Raw genomic sequence first — 17,887 nt, 5'->3', positions numbered from 1 at the left:
TGAGCAAAACCATGTCCTTCAGCTCTTTGTAACAGTAAGAAAAATGTAGTGTTATTACAGAGAGGAAGATATTTGCACCTGTGTTATAAATGATTTACTCCTTTCTGCCAGCAAAGATTTAGGAATGCAGAAGGTAAAAATATGGCTTATTGAATTTTTAGTCTTTAGTGATCTCAAATCTTCCAAAAGTCTTTCTTTTCTTGATACTGAGGGCAAAACAGTATGGGCTTTCATCTCTTTATTCTCCCTGTCAGTGCAGTGGTATTTTTGCTTAAAAAGTGAATCTGTGCTAATATTGTCTTTGTGAGATACAGTGAACTTCTTAACAAATCTGCAGTAGCATTCAAATAAGAATTTCCTTAAAAATGCATCTTAACAACCAAAGAGAAAATGCTTGTATTCAATATATTGTTTAAAAGATTTCAGTTTCAGTTCTCCTCCTTGGTACTTGGGTGAAGCACAGGCTCCAAAATTTCAGCCATCTTCTAAAAAGATTCTGGAACAAAACAAGTAAGATGAAAGAATTACATTCACTCCTAATTTCTCATAGAAAGGTTTATTTCTCTAAGTCTCTGCATTGTACCTATTAACAGAGAAGAGGACAAATGCATTCAAGGCATTTAAATTAGAATTCTGTCCAGCCTTGTCATTTGCCCTGAAGGAAGTACATGGGAAAAAATAGTGTGTTTCTGATTCAAATAGAATTTTCTTTGCATTTGCCAAAGTTCTCTTAGAATCTGCCTGCTAAAGAGAAGAGAAGATGATTTATTGGTAGTAATCTTGGGATACAATTTTCATGTTGCTGCAGTCTGCATCCCAGCCTATGCATTTTTTGGATAGGTTGTTTTGGGTAGCTCCCTATCTAACCAAAACAAGGCTGCATTTTTTTTCCTGGTAGCAGCTAAAATCAGATTTAGATGCATTTTTCTTTGTGACTGGGGAATCTATATGTGCACAACTTCACCTTGTATAAATATACCCACATACTGGGTGTGCTGCTGAAAGAACAGCTGGGATGAGAACAGATAAGGTTTCAAACTGGTTTTGTGTTTTTTAACAAATGTATCAGTGTGTTAGGTGAAAGTTTTTAATGAACTGGCATTATTTAGCTGAATTATTTAGAGACTAGCAGCTGCCTGTAGTTTATGACTCACACTTTGGTTAATCCCATGGAGAGACTATGTGAGTTGGTGTCATTAATGACAAGCAGTTGCATTCCTCCTTTCATAGATCTCAAACTGAAGTCGCAAGCAAAACAACCCAGCAAGTCACAACATTCAAATTTAGAATTCCTGCTGTTCAGCACCCTCCTCCCTTAAAATACCCAAATTAGGGATGCAACATAGATTAAATGATGTTCTGTTTACACCAGCAGTTCTCTGACCTTAATTCTGTCATCCTACACCTAGAAATGAATAACAGATTTTAAGCTTCATCTTTCACACATGTCTGTTAACTAGTGTAGGAAGCCCTTTCTGCCTCTTAAATCAGCTTTGCTACTTGTCCTCAGCATGGGGAAAAAGACTAAAAAAAATTTTGCCAAAAGAAAAGGGATGACTCACGAAGATTTATTTTCATGGCCAACAGAAAGTATTTAAACCTGATTAGACATATGAAAGAATTTATCATGGATTTATGTTTCACTGTGCTATGTGAGCTAAATGTATAAATACATCTTCAGTAAAACTTTCTTGCTGTGACAAAAACAGTCTGGAAACAAGTGTGACTCACTAACCAATTATGCCAGTGCCATAACCTTATGGAAGGGAAATGTTGTAGGTATTCAGAGCTTAAGTGAAGGTAAAACCTGTGGGGTTTTGCTTGGCTGTTTTCCTGCACAAAGATATAGACCACATTTGCTTTAGTGTTGGTTGTACATTAGACTGAATTTGTAACCTTGTAAGAGAAGTTTGTCAGGAAAGATTTTGCAAATTTGACCTGAGAAATTCCCATATACATGTAATCCTAATACTTTATAGAAGAGTGTCTAGGAAGAGTATTAGAACCATGTTTTTTGATAGACAGGGAAACCTTTGTAAAATTGTTGTGTAATACTGCAGAGGACTATTGGTAAAAAGCAAAATGCAATAGCAAATCCTTTCCTTGGAGTATAGTAGAGGTGAAAATCATGTTTCAAAAACTGCTCTGCTGTCTTGACAGGTAAAGAAGAATCTCTTCTGCAAACCCATCACTTTTCAGTTCTGAAGCTAATCTCTCACACAGTCACCACAATGACTTTGCAGGGCTTGAAGCTTCTGGCCACACTTGTAAATTGAAAACCTCTGGGGATAGATTCTAGAGCATGATCTCAGTCATTTTATACAGTGAAATTATTAAATGTTTTTGGATGCAGTTTTGGCAGATTAAGTGTATTCTCAAGTGATTCCAGGGCAGTTTGGGAGTTGGCATGACCAAGGTCCTGTTCCCATGGGGCGGTATCTGTTGTCCATTTGGCAGACACAGGCACAGAAAGTCAACTTGGCTTTGCTGTTCAGATGCTGAGGGTGAATTTAACCTGCTAATGTAGGTGTCTTAAATGCACCAGTGACAAAAATTGTGATTCTAACTGGATTTTTTTCTTTATGTTTCTTATATTTTCACTATAATAATTTTGTCAATGTTATTTTTTACCACATAGATACTCTTTAACATTGAGGGAAAAATATTCTTGAAGGCATTCTGGGGAAATATTAATTCTTCTGCAATCAGCAGAGATTTCTGCAGCGCTAAGATTACCACTGGTAGAGATGTATATTACCCAATAGTATGTTTTATGCATATTAGATAGAAAGCTTGAAACTGCCCTTTTCCCACCTATTCTTCAGAGTTAATTGTATGTTAAAAAGTAAACATAGACAAATAGTAGGGGTGTTGCTCTGAGTGAACCAACAATTTGGGAGATGTTTCCATAGCCCAAAGCTGGAGTGAGTTGTGCTGTTTTGTTGCCTGCCGTGCAGGCAGGGTGTGTGCCTCTTTCACTTGCTCTGGGAAATCCAAACACAGCTAAGCTGATAAAATAGGTCATAAATTTGCACATTTATAATTATTTTGACTTCGAGGAGAACACATACACAGCAGAGCAAAAGAGCAACTGTGTAAATTGAATTTTGACTTCAGCATTGCTTCCAAAGGATCCCTGTGTGTCCACGTGAGCACATTAGACAACAAGGTTTTCCTGGATATGGTTGTAAGACCAAGTGTCTCCTTGCCTGTTATTAAATACTGCTGCAAGAGGGTTTCTTTATTAATCTGTTGCTCTGTACTGAACTGTTATGGCCTGTTCATAGTAGTGCTTAAAATCTGTGCCCTGTCCACCTCTGAGCTTCCAGTAGCTTGCTGTCTCTGAACACCTCCTCAAAATTGAATTTTTAGCTCTCTACAGACTGAAACTCCAGAATAGTTTTGAGCTCAAACCCCACAGTTACTTCACCATAGCTGTTTTTCAAGATCTAGGTGTCTTATCATCATGACTGCACCATGAATCTGCTGCTTGGTCCAACTCAGTGGTCAAGCCTCATGTTATATGATCTACTTTCCTTTTTATTTCCTAAATAATGCATTAGAAAAGTCATGTGTTATAACCAGGCAAGGAGAGGAGAAAGGAGTAGGGAAATAGAGGATGCCAGCACAAGCAACAAGAGCAGGGAGAAACTTGCAGTACAAAAGGTAAAACAGGAGGAGGGAGTTTAGTGTGACAATTTGATAAAACAGATTTGATTAACAGTCTGGGGTTTTTGTGTATGTTTAAATAGCAGCTTTCTAAATCACTGACTGAATTCCTCAGTATTCTTAGATCTAAGACTGCTCATCAGTTTCAGCAATTCTAGTTGTTTTGAGCTGAGATTATAGGATCATGTAAGCAGCAAAAATTGATTTCTAGCATCTTCTGCTTTATTTAGTGCCATGTAGATTTGAGGGAAAAATTGTAAGTTATTAAATGTGTATCAGAAAAAGAATAATTTTAAAGATCATTGATACAAAAGATGTCTCTGCTGGTTCCCTTCCCTTATCTTCCATTTTGAAACAATGCAGAACCATTTTTTTGTTTTTAAAAATTGTTGGAGGTTTATTGTATCAGCTTTATCTTTCAAAATAAAATTTTGTTTCCCAATATTCCTTTATATGTTTTATCTGAGTTCTGCTCTGATACTGAAATCATTCAGGACTAGGCTGATACCTGTTTATTTCCTTCTGCATAATGTTTTATTCTTCTAGATGTGATAGGGCAGCAGCTTCGTAATGGCTAGGAGATGTTCACAAGGATCCCACATTTTCTCTTTGAAAAAGTTAAGGCTGCCTTCTTGAACTGTAGTGCTGTACATTGATACAGTTGATTATTCTCTGAAGTGTTTCAGTCAATCCCAGTAACATGTATCATGTAGAAATTAGGATGCTTTCATTCCAAAAACTTCTTAAGAGAAGCTGCTTCTTGAAAGCTGCTTATGAATTTGACTGTCTTGAAATAAAAAGAATAGGTAAGTTATCAAAATTGTATTAGACTGTTAGCAATCCTTTCTATTTGAAATAATGTCTCTACTATTATCTGATGGGACTCTAGAGAAGCAACTTACTTTTGCTATTTTTCTCTGTCAGCACTGAAGTTTAACAAGAAAAACACAGCAGGACCAGAAAAACCTTGCTTGAATTTGTCTACAAAAAAAAGGAAAATTCCCATAAAGTACAAGTGCAATAGGACATTAATTCAAACTGTAGTCACCACTAGCACATGGGACACCTGTTAATAGAAAGCTGCCTATTTATTCCACCTGAAGAAATTGTGTAGAACAGTTCAGCATTTCCAGTGTTGCTAATAACTGTAGCTGGAAAAGTTCTAAAAAAGAAGCATACATCCCAAAATGTGAAAATCATCTCCTCCAAAAACCTTGCTCAGGGACATCAGCGTGACTGATAATCAAAAGCCAAAATGTGCCCTCATGTGTGTGCTTGACTCTATAAGGACTTGAGAGGCTTTTTCCTCATACCATTTTCATCATCTCTGCTTCACTGCTTTGAGGCTCAAATAATTTATCATCTGAATTTGAAAACAACAAAAAATACCGGCTGTTTTGCCTTTGTCTCATTTGATAAGCATGTAGCAGCTCCTAATAGGAGTTTAGGATGATAAAACATCAAATGAGAAAGAAGGCAGGCTGAGATGGTTATATTGTCATTAACTTACAGAACCCTTGGCTGCTGCAATGTGTTTGTGCTGTGCTGTAGGTCTCAAATGAACAACTTGAGAGTAAATGAATAAAAATTGTATGATAGGTTAGTGGGGTGTTCGTGACTCCAGACGTTACAAACTTAGAAGCTTTCACTACTTCTGCTAAAATTATTTGTGAAATAGAAACTTGCTGGTTATTTTGCGAGTCTTCTGCCTTCCTTTTGCTGTTAAAGTACAATTTGTGATGGAGATAATGAAACTGAAACTATGGCTGTATCTTCACACCTTAGCATGTAGCACTCAGCGCTGTGTTCTGGTTGTGCTGTCAGTCAGAAGCCACATGAATCCAGCTGATAGGGCATCAGTGGGATTTCTGCTGTTTGTAGTAAAACTTCTCCAGGGTTGGATGAGCCAGGGGAAGCAATATTATGATGCTGACAGCTGGGTGTAGGTCTTTGCTTTAATAGTCACTGCAGAGGACACTTCAGGGTGTGTTGGAAGGCACTGTCACTGCAGTGCATTGAAAAATACTGGCAGACCCTAGCAAGGCATCTGACCCTGATCAAATATTCCTCTTAAATTAAAAGCCTATGTAGCTGTTCTGCTCAGCTTGTTCTTAGGAAGCTAATAATGGAGTTGGGTCCTCTTGCTCTATTTTGAGGACATCTTATTGAATCGTGCATTGAATGATGTGACTAATTTGTGGAACAGAAATGCCTGTGCATCAGCTGTTCACAGTCATTTTCCTGGGGGAAGATAGAACTTTTTATGTTAAAGACACCTATCATTCTTTTCAGCATATCAAAGAACAAATGTACTGTAGGCTTTTCTATTGAAAACAAAAAGAGAACAAATGGCTTTTATCTGTATTTTCATCATTACACCTGCATAAATCTCACTGATGCTAATGTGACTTGTAGCAATGTAGATAAAAGCCAGTCACACTGTTGAGATGTGGAGTCCAGCAGAGCAAGGCACACCACAGAAGCAGGAAGGGTTCATCCCTGTAGGAACAACCTGCAAGTGTGTGACTCAGCCTGCTTGGAATGAACCATTGGTGTGCAAAGCCAAGGCTCTCCAGATTGATGTAAACAAGCAATCTGATTCATGCAGTGGCTGTGCAAACTTACTGAATGCTCAGCTTTACTGCTGCCCAGATGGATTTCTCCAGAAAAAAAAAAGTTTGGTCTCTGCATCCACTCAGGGCAAACAAAAATCACCTGGACTCTGTGACTGGGAAGGAAGAGATGGGACTATGAGGGTTGAGCTGGAGTTCTCATGAATTGTGGGCATAATGGGAGTAGGCTGAAACCTGCAGGCTCACCTTGAAGAGTTGGAAGGGAGTGAGGGGACAGTGTCAAAGGGGCAAACCTGTGGGATGCTGTAGAGATTAAAAACAAAAAAAAAGGAAAACCAGCAAGCAGCAGGTTCTTAAAAGTATATAGAAATACATAATGGAGGACAACATGAACTGGGAGCAATGAATCCTCACAGCTGATCACAAATAGTAATGTCACTGTGAGCAGAAGAGGAAGGAAGTTCTGTGGGTGGGCCCTAGGACAGAGGCATAACTGGAGCAGTCTGATAGAGAAACACAGAATTACTTATTTCAGTGTTGACAAGGCCAATAAATCATGCAATTAGCTTAATTTCTTGATAGTTTCTGAGATAATATCTACAGTAAAGTCTGAGTTCTGCCCAAGTTCTATCCATGGACACTTGAGATCTGTAGAACAAAAGCAGCAGACACCCTGCCACCAGCAATTACTTTGACCTAGATGAAAATAGCAGGGATTTTATTTTTTATCTTTTATTTTGCTATTTAAAATAGTATGTATTGATCCCTTTATTAGTGTAACATAGAGATTGAATGTTCAAAGCAAAGAATAAGACTAAGAACTTAATATAGAAATTATGGAAGGCTTGTTCAAAAGAGAAATTGGGCAAGGAAAGGTTTTGATCAACCCCCCTTGCCTAGGGTTCCACCTGCAAATGCAGTTCTTGCACCTCTCTTGCTATCCAAGCTTAAGAAATGTAGCATTGCCCTTTAACACACAAGTCAGAAAGGCAGGCTTTCTGTAAGGTGATGTGGCTGCTGCTGTTTTCAGAGTATCCTTTTCATCTTACCTGGAGCTTTGGGACAGTAAAGATAATGTCTGCCAGCATTTTCTGTCTTAAAGGGAAGAGCATAATTGTGACATGTGCTTCTGAAAGGGCACTGCATTGTCATCTGATATATTTGGATATTCTCAAGTCCACATTAAAAAATGGCAAGTTATCTTTTCATCACAGGATATTCATAGTAAATATAAAAAAAAACCATCTTGCCAGTCCTTGCTGCCCAAAGGAAGTCTATAAACAGGACTCCTGAGTGTATGCAAGTAAGCTTCAGAGAAATTGAACAAGTGTGGTTGCAGTGTGAGTAATTCTACTTACAGAGAATCTGTCAAGAATACAAAAGGAAAGCCTGGCAGTGGAAGTATCCCGTTGCTCTGGTAGGACAATGACCACACAATTCAGTGTGATTCAATAGAATTTCCTTGTAAGTAGATCAGCTCCTCCCTGTGTTGACTGATAAAGATAGCAGGTGATTTACTTACAGGAATGTAAGTGCAAACTTTTAAATAAAAAGAACTGCTTTGGCTTTGAGTCACCAGCACTGATGAATTTTTGAAGTCAATTTACCATCAAACAATACTATTTTAGAATAGCTGTTAGTGTGTGGCCTTTTCATTTCTGCCAGTAAACTTCATAATAGATACTGAGGCAGGACTGAAAAGCCTGTGAACACCATGGAGACATTATTTGTTCAGTGTTGCATTATGACGTACTCATGATCTTTTTTTCTTTGCTTCCTTAACTTTTTTTTTTAAACCTCCTTATTTCATTTCTGTTCAGTGTGTGTGTTGATTTTAGTGATAGTGTAGTTCATTGTGGAATTGATTTAATGTTCACTTGTGAGTACTACTCCAAGGCACCTAGTAGCATTAATATGTTAGTAGCCACCCAGTCATCATGCTTCCCATGTCAGCTGCAGAACACAAAAGTTATACTGGAAGTACTTAGGTAAATCTGTTTCATCAAAATGGCTCTGTGCTTTCACTTTGTCAGAATACCTGCGTGTTGGCTTTCTTTGCTGCTTAAATGCTGTTCTATCTGTTCCTAACTTGCCCTGTTTAACAGCAGACAAACCCAGGGAGCACTGAATGAATCGGATGATCCCGAAACAGGCTGTCTAACTGATAACAAGCCAACTTCTCGACACTTCTATCCTGTCGCCTTGCTGCTTGTCAGCTCCCACTTGCTGGTTGTGTGGCTTATTTTAAGTCTTGCTTTGCTATTAGCCAAATATCAATAAACTTTACCTGTGTTCCTTTCTTTTCTACAAACAGCAACAAACTAACTCTAGAAAAAAAGAATCATGTTGTAATATTTCTACAGTCTCAGACCCCAAGGATTCATCTTTAAGATTCCAATGTCTGAAATGTACTGTGTTTTCATTCTTTTTTTCTGAACTCCGAGAAGTATACTATGCATTGAGTGAACTGATTTGCTCTTTCTGTTCATGGTAAAGCTTTCCCACTGTAATTAGCGCAAAGAAAGCCCACTTACAATGCTGTCACTGTATAGAAGTTGTGGAATCCTGAATGCTTGAACCCCTCTTTCCAGAGTAATTAGTCTGACAAAAAAAATAAAAAATAAAAATTTGCACAACACAAACTAACCCCTAGACAAATATGGCAGGGCAATGGTTTGTGAGACTTATCTTTGGTTGTGTTTCTTCATTGTAACTAGCTGATGGCATTGTTTTCGTTTAATAAATTATTATTACTTTGCTACAACTAACCCTTTTCTGTAGAGTAAATAGAATATTCTAAGTTCTGTTTTGTAATGAAATTAGCCTGTTTGTAATTGTTGCTTTAGTTGCTTTTGCTTTCAATACACTTTTATATTCTTTTTAACAAAGTCCTGTTTATGTCTTGATGCACCACTTTGGCACTTGTGACTTTTGTACTGTATGTGAACGAACATCCTTCCTTTATAAAGCAGAGAGGTGGATTGGGCTGTTTGAAAAGCCATTCTCTCTTTTTTTCATTGCAAAGCTGAACATACAGAAAATGAAGCAGAGATGAAACTTCCCTTCACAAATCTCTAGGGCCAGACTTAATAAAATTCCTTATTCCTAGAATGCGCATTTTAGGGCAGTGTATACTCACACATATATAGCAAACCAATTGGAAAAAAAAAAGGTATGAAAAGGTTTAAAAGGCAAATATATTTCTGGAAAAATTAGAACAAAATGTATCGTTAAAGTATTTAATTTTTTTACTGAACTTTAAACCGCAAGGGCAGATATATTAGGGGGGATGGAAAATCTCATCACCTATTTCTGAGGGCAATAACTGTACTGGGCCTGGCCTTGGATTTAATTCTGTAAGATGTATCATCACTCATGGAAAACAAAAATGTAGAGTTGAATCCTTGTTATTTTTACTTCAACTGTTGCTGAAACTCTGCAATGAACAAATAAAGCATATTTATTTATTCTATGTTTCATGAAGTTGTACTTTTTCCCCCTTTCACTAGAGAAGGATGCCGCATAGAGAATGTTCTGAAGAATGTCAAATGCAGAAAGTATGCATTCAACATGATACAGCTGATGGCTTTCCCAAAGTACTACAGACCTCCAGAGGGGACATATGGAAAAGCTGACACCTAAGCTTAACAAAAGTGTAATCAGGAGCATATATCATGCTAATTAGTGAATATAACAACTGCTGTTTATGACGTATGAATTGGCAATGTATAACCACTGGAGGTGGTATTTTTATCAGGTTTTATCGTTTTACACTGAAATTAATCTGATTAGTCATTATGAAATAAATACCATGAAAAAGCAATGGACTGGATATTCTGAAAATCAAATATATTCAACTTATCTTTGTGAAATTGAAGCTTAGTATGACTCATAAGCCAGTTGGAATTAGTTTCTGGGGTCATTTCATTGAAGATTTAAAAGGGAAATGGCATTTGCTGTAGGAACAGAGATTAGTAATCTGGAAGGTGGCATTCTGACTCCAAACCAAACCCTGAGATTTGATTTAAGGGGTCTCTTACTGCTGGAAAAGGTGTTTTCTGTAACCAGCAGAGCACTGAGGTCTTTATCACTAATGATTAAACCCTACACAGAAATGTTTATGAAAGATGCTAATGTTAATACCTGGGCTAAATATAATTTTGGTAATTACAATTAGCTTCTTTACATAAGCATGCTAACTTCATAATACGATTTTAGTAATTGCAGACTGTAATTTCAGTAATTCCATTTTGATTCCCTGCGGTTCATTTAGATGTATCACTCTTGGTTTTCTGTACCCCAGCCAAATACCACTTATTTCACTTTCACATAAATCACACTGAAATCAGGGCGATTAATTCCAAGTAATGTGACCTGAATTTGACCTCCTATTTAGTGTAAACCCTTAAAAGCAAATTTTCTTTAGTGCTAGGGAAAATAAGTTGTATATAGAGGAGTTAATGTATCTTTAGACTCTGAAAACTTGTATGTTATTAGAAAGCCTAAAATAAATGTTATGAGTAAACTGCTGTACTAGGACTAGTTAGCCACTGCAGCTGATTTATATCAAATTTGTAATATTGCAGGTAGACACTCTAGGATGAAGAGCAATCAGCTTTAAAAATGAATGTTGATGCTCTGCCAGCTTGTGTTAATCCTGAAATTTGTCTTGCAAAGAACATTTGTGTTTTCTAATTGTGTCTATTTACTACCTTCTTCTGCCTCCCAGAGAGGAATACAATTTAAAATTCCCAAGTATTCACTGGTTACTGACCTTTTTGTAATGCTTTCTTTTTATATCTAGAGCAGAAGTATGAGAAATGTAGCCTAATGAAACTACCCTGGGAATTTGAGCATCTGTAGGAAATTGTAATTGCCATGGATAAAGAAGGAAATGTTTGCTTACTCCTATGGAAGTCAAAGAAATATCTATACACCATGACTTTTAATTTTTTCTTTTTAATCCATTAATACTCATTACTGGGTATAAATCTGTAACTATACCAGAATTTAAGAGCCTGATTCTGCAAATTCTATTTGGGTGATCCATGGAACTGATCTATCATTTGGCTAAAATTAAATCCATCTTGTATATTTGCAAGATCAGGCTTTGGAGTTTGTAGGAAAACATCAGAAAGAGATGCTTGTTCTAATACTCATTGACTTCAGTGGAGCCAGAAATTCACCTATACAATATATTAACTAATTGGAACTTTTTTTCCCAAGAAAAGTAGATAATGTAAGTAGTGTTTTGGTGCATTAGTTTTTTATTTCTATTGTATAATATGCTGTCATTAATTGCTTCCTTTTTCTTGGAATGTATTACTTCAGTATATGTCAGAAGAGTTGACAATGCATCAGATAAGCTCAGACTGATGAGAACATAATGCCTTGATTTCTTCTTGTCATGTACCAGTAGAAGTGGACAATACTCACTGGGTGGCTGGATATGTGCATAAATTACTGTTTGTCTATTAATATAATGTAGCTGATATGTGTGAAACTTTTTTGTGAATTTATGGGACATAATCCTTCCTAGAAAAGTAGTTTTTCTTCTGTCAGGCTGCTGCACTAACCCTCACTATATACATGTGTACTATTAGCTTAAAAAACCCCTACATATGCAGTTTAGAGATAGTGATAAATTCCTTATGGGTCTCTGAAATAACCCCCAGGTATGCAGTAGAGAATGCCAACCATTGCACAGTAATTCTGAAACTATCTGTAAACATCTCAGTGGAGATGGTGTTCTTTGCTGGGTGCTATAGGTACCTAGACTTCTTTATCTGAGTCCCATTGGCATTCTGTCAAATTAAAAATATGAAATTATTCTAGATTTTCTTGTCAGGAAAATAGTCTTTCAAGATTTTGCCTCAGCATTTTAATCCTGCCCGGGCTCTAAATTGCTGTTGTCACTACCATGTTATTTTTGTGTTGAAATTGTTTTTCATGCTGAAGCCATGGATTTGATGAGGAGAAAGAAAAAATGGCACTGGATTACTATCCTTTTTGTTTTAACAACCATTCACAGTATGTTCTTGTGAAATTGAACAAATCTCTTATCTGCTAAAGATAATTAATTAGACAAAACCACAGATACATCAGTCAGCTGCAGTGAAGCCTCGTGCTTGGGCCATTAGGGAAGAGTTGGCTGAGTTCTGTGCTAAATAGTACTGAAATTTTTCTCACTAATGTTTGGATTGGAACATCTTGTTGTAGGTCAGGAGGGCTTTGTAAAACCTGCTGAAGTGCTCCAAGTCTCCTGGAAAAACCTCGTTGCTTCAGTAGCAAAACAGGCCCAAATGTTTTGTTGTTTGGTCAGTGCCTGCTGGGAGCTACTGTGGTCCCTGTGGGCAAAGGCTGTGCCATCAGCTGACCATGGATTCAAAAGTTTTGGGTTTTCTGGTTTGCCTTTTATGAAGAAACAAAGAGGGGTTTGCTGCAGGTTGATGGCTGTGTTACATGGAGTACATTTTACTCTTTGTAGGAGCTGCTTCCAGCCCTGTGGGTTGTTTCAATGGCTAACAGAGGAGTTAAATCATCCCTGGGGTCTTGCACATTATCTTCTAGCTCACTGTGGATTTCAGACGAGTAAAACTACACAACTTAATTTTTCTAAGCAAACTACATTGTTTGTCTTGCAGAGGGATAAGGTAAGCATAGTGATTTTGATGGTGGCTTCACAAAAACTGTTCCATAACTGCTCTCTTAAAACTTTTGTAAGGTATAAAATAATCTGCTTTTAGAGGAGGGCAGTTCTCAAGGGCTAGAAGATGAAAATTCCAAAATACATCTGGCATCTAAAGCCAAATCTTGTCTTACAGATAGTATTATTTGTAGAAATCAAATCAGGATCTGTCTTAAGGAATCCTGAAATAAGGGCTTTTAGCTTTCACTATTTGTACAATGCATCACACACTTAGATGGGGGTTTTGTACCACAGAGTAGTGACTAAATAGAAAGCTAGTCTAAAATAACTAAAAATATAAGGAAAGGAATGTTAAAGTATTTTTTCCCCAGAAATGATTGCAGTATTGTTATAATACGTGTCTATGAGTGACATTATATTATCTGTTGTTTATAATACGTGTTTATGACTGACATTAAGCAGGCAGGTCTTTTTTTCTGAAGTCTTTTAAGGAATTTAAAATACATTCTGATTAATGTTTATACTTTGGCTTTTATAGAGCAATTAGAAAGCAAAAAAATTTAATTATGTTATCTGATTTTTGTCTATGTGAAAGCTATGTATTTTGATGGAATCCTAGCAATGTCTGTGTTATAAAGAAAAAATAATTTAGGAGGACAGCTGAAACAAAATATTAACTGGGAAGTAGCCTTAATGAAGCCCTTTGCAATGTTAATTTTTTGCTGTCTGAATTTTGCCATTACATAAGTGAAATGAGGAAATTAACAAACAATTTTGTGTCTAAATCAATCTCTCCTGATGAAAATTCACTTAGTTGCAGTGGAATAACTTGTAATGATATTCTAAATCTTCACTAGTAATTTTGGTATAAAGAAGTGCAACACTTCATTCTGAAGCCTACTCTATAATATGCCTATTAAAAGTTTCAGGAAAAAATTATTTTTATTTCTAGATTAAACACAAGTTCCAAGAAATCCTTTGGTCTATTTTAAAAAAAGCATAAAATGCACTGAACGTCAACCAGTGTAATAAAGAAAGGAATTGCATTGAAAACTATGCAAAATTACTTGTGTGAATTAATGTGTGTAATCACTTAACAGTCTTACAGTACATTGTGTCAGTTGGTTATGCTGTAAACTTGAAACCATTGATATCTATATTTATGCTCTTTTTATTATAAAGAAGTGCACTGTATAGGTAGTGCCATGAGACATAAGTTTGCATCTTGCTTTTCACTTCCTTGCAGCTTAAAAGCAGATGTTTACAATGGAAATGCTTTAAAGTAATTTGCTGGTTTTGAAAACACAAACTTACCTTGTATATTGCATGTTTACAAAAAAAAAAAAATCATACAAATGCTTTTTTAGAGAGAAAAAAAAATCACAGACTTCAGTCCTTAAAACACTGGGTTTTTTTCCCTTAGCTATGCAACACCTCAACTGTTGTGTTGCCAAGCATTTGGCTTGCACTCTGCAGGACTCAAACATTTATTTTCTCTTTCTTTCATAGCATCTGCTGAATAAGTAATATAACAGCCATGACTATCAGCATGATACTCATGATCCAAGTTAAAAACTTACATTTGCTCAGATATGAGCAAATACTTCAGGATAAATCAACTATAAGACACTTGTGAACCTGTGTCTCCCTATTCCAAAGAGCTGAAACATAAGGCACAGGATTTGTGTGCTGACTGGGAAAAAGAGTTACAGTTGGAGTCTATGATAAAAGAGTGCCCTGGACATGCCAGGTTCAGAGTAGTGAGATTTGAACCACGCTGCAGTGGTGTTTGATTACTCTTTCCATGCATGCAAAATGCTTTTCAAGTTTTCAGCACTTCTGTTTATGAATGGTCTGACTTTAAAACTTCTAAAATCTCAAATTACTTTGGTACTTGTTTTCCTTTTGTGTAGCTGTTCCTTGTGATGTTCCTGTCTTACATTCTGGAGCACACAGGGCTGTGTATAAATAACATTACCAGGACTTCAGTCTGCAGCATGTGTTTGTCCAGAGGAACAAAGCACAACTATAGGAATTCAATGCTTTTTATATTTCATTTTTTTTTTATATTTCATTTTTGTTTCATTGCTGTCTGTAAGCCATGTCCATTGTACACTATGTGTATATTTTTATTTAAATAAATTTAATGTTTATTTTTTATGTTTCTGACTTTTTTGTTCGTTATTCATTTTTCATTGTCATTGCCCAGTGGTGTTGCCCAGAGGGAGGATTGTCCATGCTGCTGAGAGTGTGTTCCCTCCTAAAGGAGTTGGTGGAAGCCCACTCACAGGTCTCATCACCTCTAGGAGCAAGGATTTAAGAAAAGTTCTGAAACAACATTCAAAAGCCTGGAATGGGCAAAAATTAATAGCTCATATTCTTCTTAGTCTTACCATAACTTTCATCTCAGAACCAGGTGGGTCATGCATTTTCTAGTTCAAAGCAAACAAAGCATTCACATGCCCATAAGGAAATCCCTTTCACATAACTGTTGATCTTTATTTAGGCGGGATCAACACTTCTCGTAATGAAGACTTTTAAAAAGGTGATGTGTCATGCTTTGTCTGGTATTACATCTTCACCATCTCAGTGAATTATTTCCTTGGGAAATAATTATGGGTTGCTTCTGTGGCTGTTTTCTTGAGTTTCTGTTGGAATCTGGATTTATTATATGATCTCTCACCACAATGAAAGGTAAGTTCCCTGTGGTTGGCTGAAATGTAGCAAACAGATCTTCTTTTTGGGTAGATGATAAAATGTGGCTCATCTGTACTATCAGTACAGTGAGTAGAAGGTGGTTGCATAATTTACTATCTCTGTTTATATGTTATGTTAGCATTTTTAGTTTTACTAAAATATATTTAGTGAGATTTTAATTACTTGGAGGGTTCTTGATAACCTTTAGAAAACACTGGGCATTAGTGCTTCTTTGGACATAAGTTAAAAAGCTGTTAGCATTCAGCTAACAGGAGCCTAGGAGTTTTGTCTCTTATAATACCTTACAGTGAGCAGAGCAACCTACTAATAAAAGTGAAAGTATTTTAAAATTACTTTGTCTCACTTTGCATGTTTATGGATTTTATTTTCCTCGTAAACTGGGAGCCACTTTCTTCTCACAACAATGTAAGAGAGCAAAGGAGAAAGAACCTACAGCTGAAGTGAGATGATAGAATAATATGATAGTAAAAATATATTTTCACCAATTCCCTCTCCAATGTTACTTCAGAGCATGCTTGAGTACATGACATAATATTTCTGAACCACACTCTGCAGGGTTCTGCACTGGGCTGACCATTGCTGCCAGGAAGAGAATGTGTTCAGAAATGCTGCTTCTGCTAGGCAAGAGCTTTCCTGTGAGTGACAAATCTTATACAAATCACAGCCTTCCATAGGTATGTGACAGATGCTCTTTATGTAATTAAGGACAAGAAGGTTCTAGATGCAAACTAGACTGTGTGCTGTTTGCTATGCCTAACTAAATAGACCCTCTGCATTTCTGTGTAGGCTGTCTCTGCCCAGTCCTAACCCAGTACTCCCAGAGGAGTACACTTGCTCTGCTGCAGGGAAAATCCTTGACATTATTAGAGGAGTAGATGTAAACTGCTTCTAAATTACCTGGGATAAGAAGCTGAATTGAAAGATTTCTTCTATGTGTTTGTTTACATGTATATACATACATGTTATATTTACATTTTAATATTTTTTATATGTTGTAGGATAGGAAAGGGCAGTGACATATGATCAGTTGAAAAATGGAACTTGTGATATTTCTAGCAATCAAATACAGTTTTGCTATTGGAAGTGTGGCACCAAAGATAGGCTCACATGAACAAAGCTTTGGCTTGTAGCATGTGGTGACTCTAATGGTAAGTTGCTTCTGGGGAAAAAACAGAGATAGAAATGGGAAAGGGGAGGTGTTTTTGAGACTGGAGTCTGCTATTCCTGTCAGGAGTTTGAAGATCCCAAGCCCTGGCTGTCTGTTTCCTCTCCTAACTCTGTTGTCACTCACTGAAGTGGGGCTTGGTCAGGGCAGTTCTCCCTGCTGCCAGGTTATGAGCTTGGTGTGTGTGTGTCACGTAGTCTCTCATGAAAACAAAAGGCTTCAGTTGGGGCACACAAAGAGGAGCAAGGAAGGGGCTGATTCTGTAATTGTGTCCCAGCAGAAATCGCTTTCCTAAGTGTCTGCTCCAGTAGTACCAGACCACAGGTGCAAAGCTGGGAGAATGACAGCAGAAGAACAAGGAAAGAATACTGCTGTCTTTCCCCAGCAAAGTCTACATGTTATATCCATTTTTCATGGAACAATAATTTTAATTGCTGCAGTTTACAGGACTGCTGACTTGAACAACTGTCATAGATAACCAGAGCAGAATTCACCCCTTGGGTGATAGTATTCCTCAGTAGTTTCCTTTTAGAGGCAGAAAGGTTTAAGGTCTGGTCCTAAAGTTATTCTTCACAGGCAAAGAACCAGAAATGGGGCACTTCAGGTGAGAAACTCCAAGGAGCAGGTTTTGTGAGAGGTTTCAGAATCATTAGCATTCCTGAACTTTGGTTCAGAGCTGCAAAAAACATTTTGTTTGTACAAGGCCCCACATAGGAAGAACTTATTCATGGTCATGGCAAGGAAGTTGATGGCAGTTTCCTGTAAATTATTATAATAAGTAGCTGATGCTAATGAGCTGCCAGAGAGCCTTTTGGATTGATTCCCTTCAGCCCCAGCAGCTGTTCCTACGGTTTAAGGGCACTCGATTCGTTCATTCCTAGGTAAAAACGTTATAACATTGGTTTCAAAACGCCTACGCATCTCTAGTCAGAGTTTCCTGCATTCCTGTATACAATAGAATGGATAGATTATTTCCAAATCATTCTTTCCAAATGGTTTTAGAGATAAATTCCAATTCTTTGCCCATACCTGTAAAAACGAAAAACTTGACAGGTTTTGGTGTTCTACACCCACCCCTCTGTGTGAATTTTCTGGCAGCTTTTGGTCCCTCTG

The 17,887-nt window shown here is 37.1% G+C and overlaps 1 protein-coding gene across 5 annotated transcripts in view; it reads left to right on the top strand.

Annotated features, from left to right (window-relative positions):
- INPP4B (inositol polyphosphate-4-phosphatase type II B) overlaps window positions 1–15,941 on the top strand; it is a 291,680-nt gene extending 275,739 nt beyond the window's left edge. For 3 of the 5 annotated variants that reach the window (XM_066549472.1, XM_066549473.1, XM_066549476.1), the window contains one exon: window positions 12,730–15,941. In XM_066549472.1, the coding sequence (XP_066405569.1) occupies window positions 12,730–12,988 (259 nt within the window). In that variant the 3' untranslated portion in view covers window positions 12,989–15,941. Of the gene's footprint in view, window positions 1–8,347; window positions 9,715–9,751; window positions 10,782–12,729 lie in introns of those variants that run through there. The other 2 variants (XM_066549475.1, XM_066549474.1) reach the window with 2 other exon arrangements.
- The last annotated feature ends 1,946 nt before the right edge of the window (window positions 15,942–17,887 follow it).

This window comes from Molothrus aeneus, chromosome 4 (genome assembly GCF_037042795.1).
Source record: "Molothrus aeneus isolate 106 chromosome 4, BPBGC_Maene_1.0, whole genome shotgun sequence".
Classification (NCBI taxonomy): Eukaryota; Metazoa; Chordata; class Aves; order Passeriformes; family Icteridae; genus Molothrus; species Molothrus aeneus.
The sequence above is the reverse complement of the archived record's forward strand: the minus strand, read 5'-3'. Positions and strand labels throughout refer to the sequence as shown.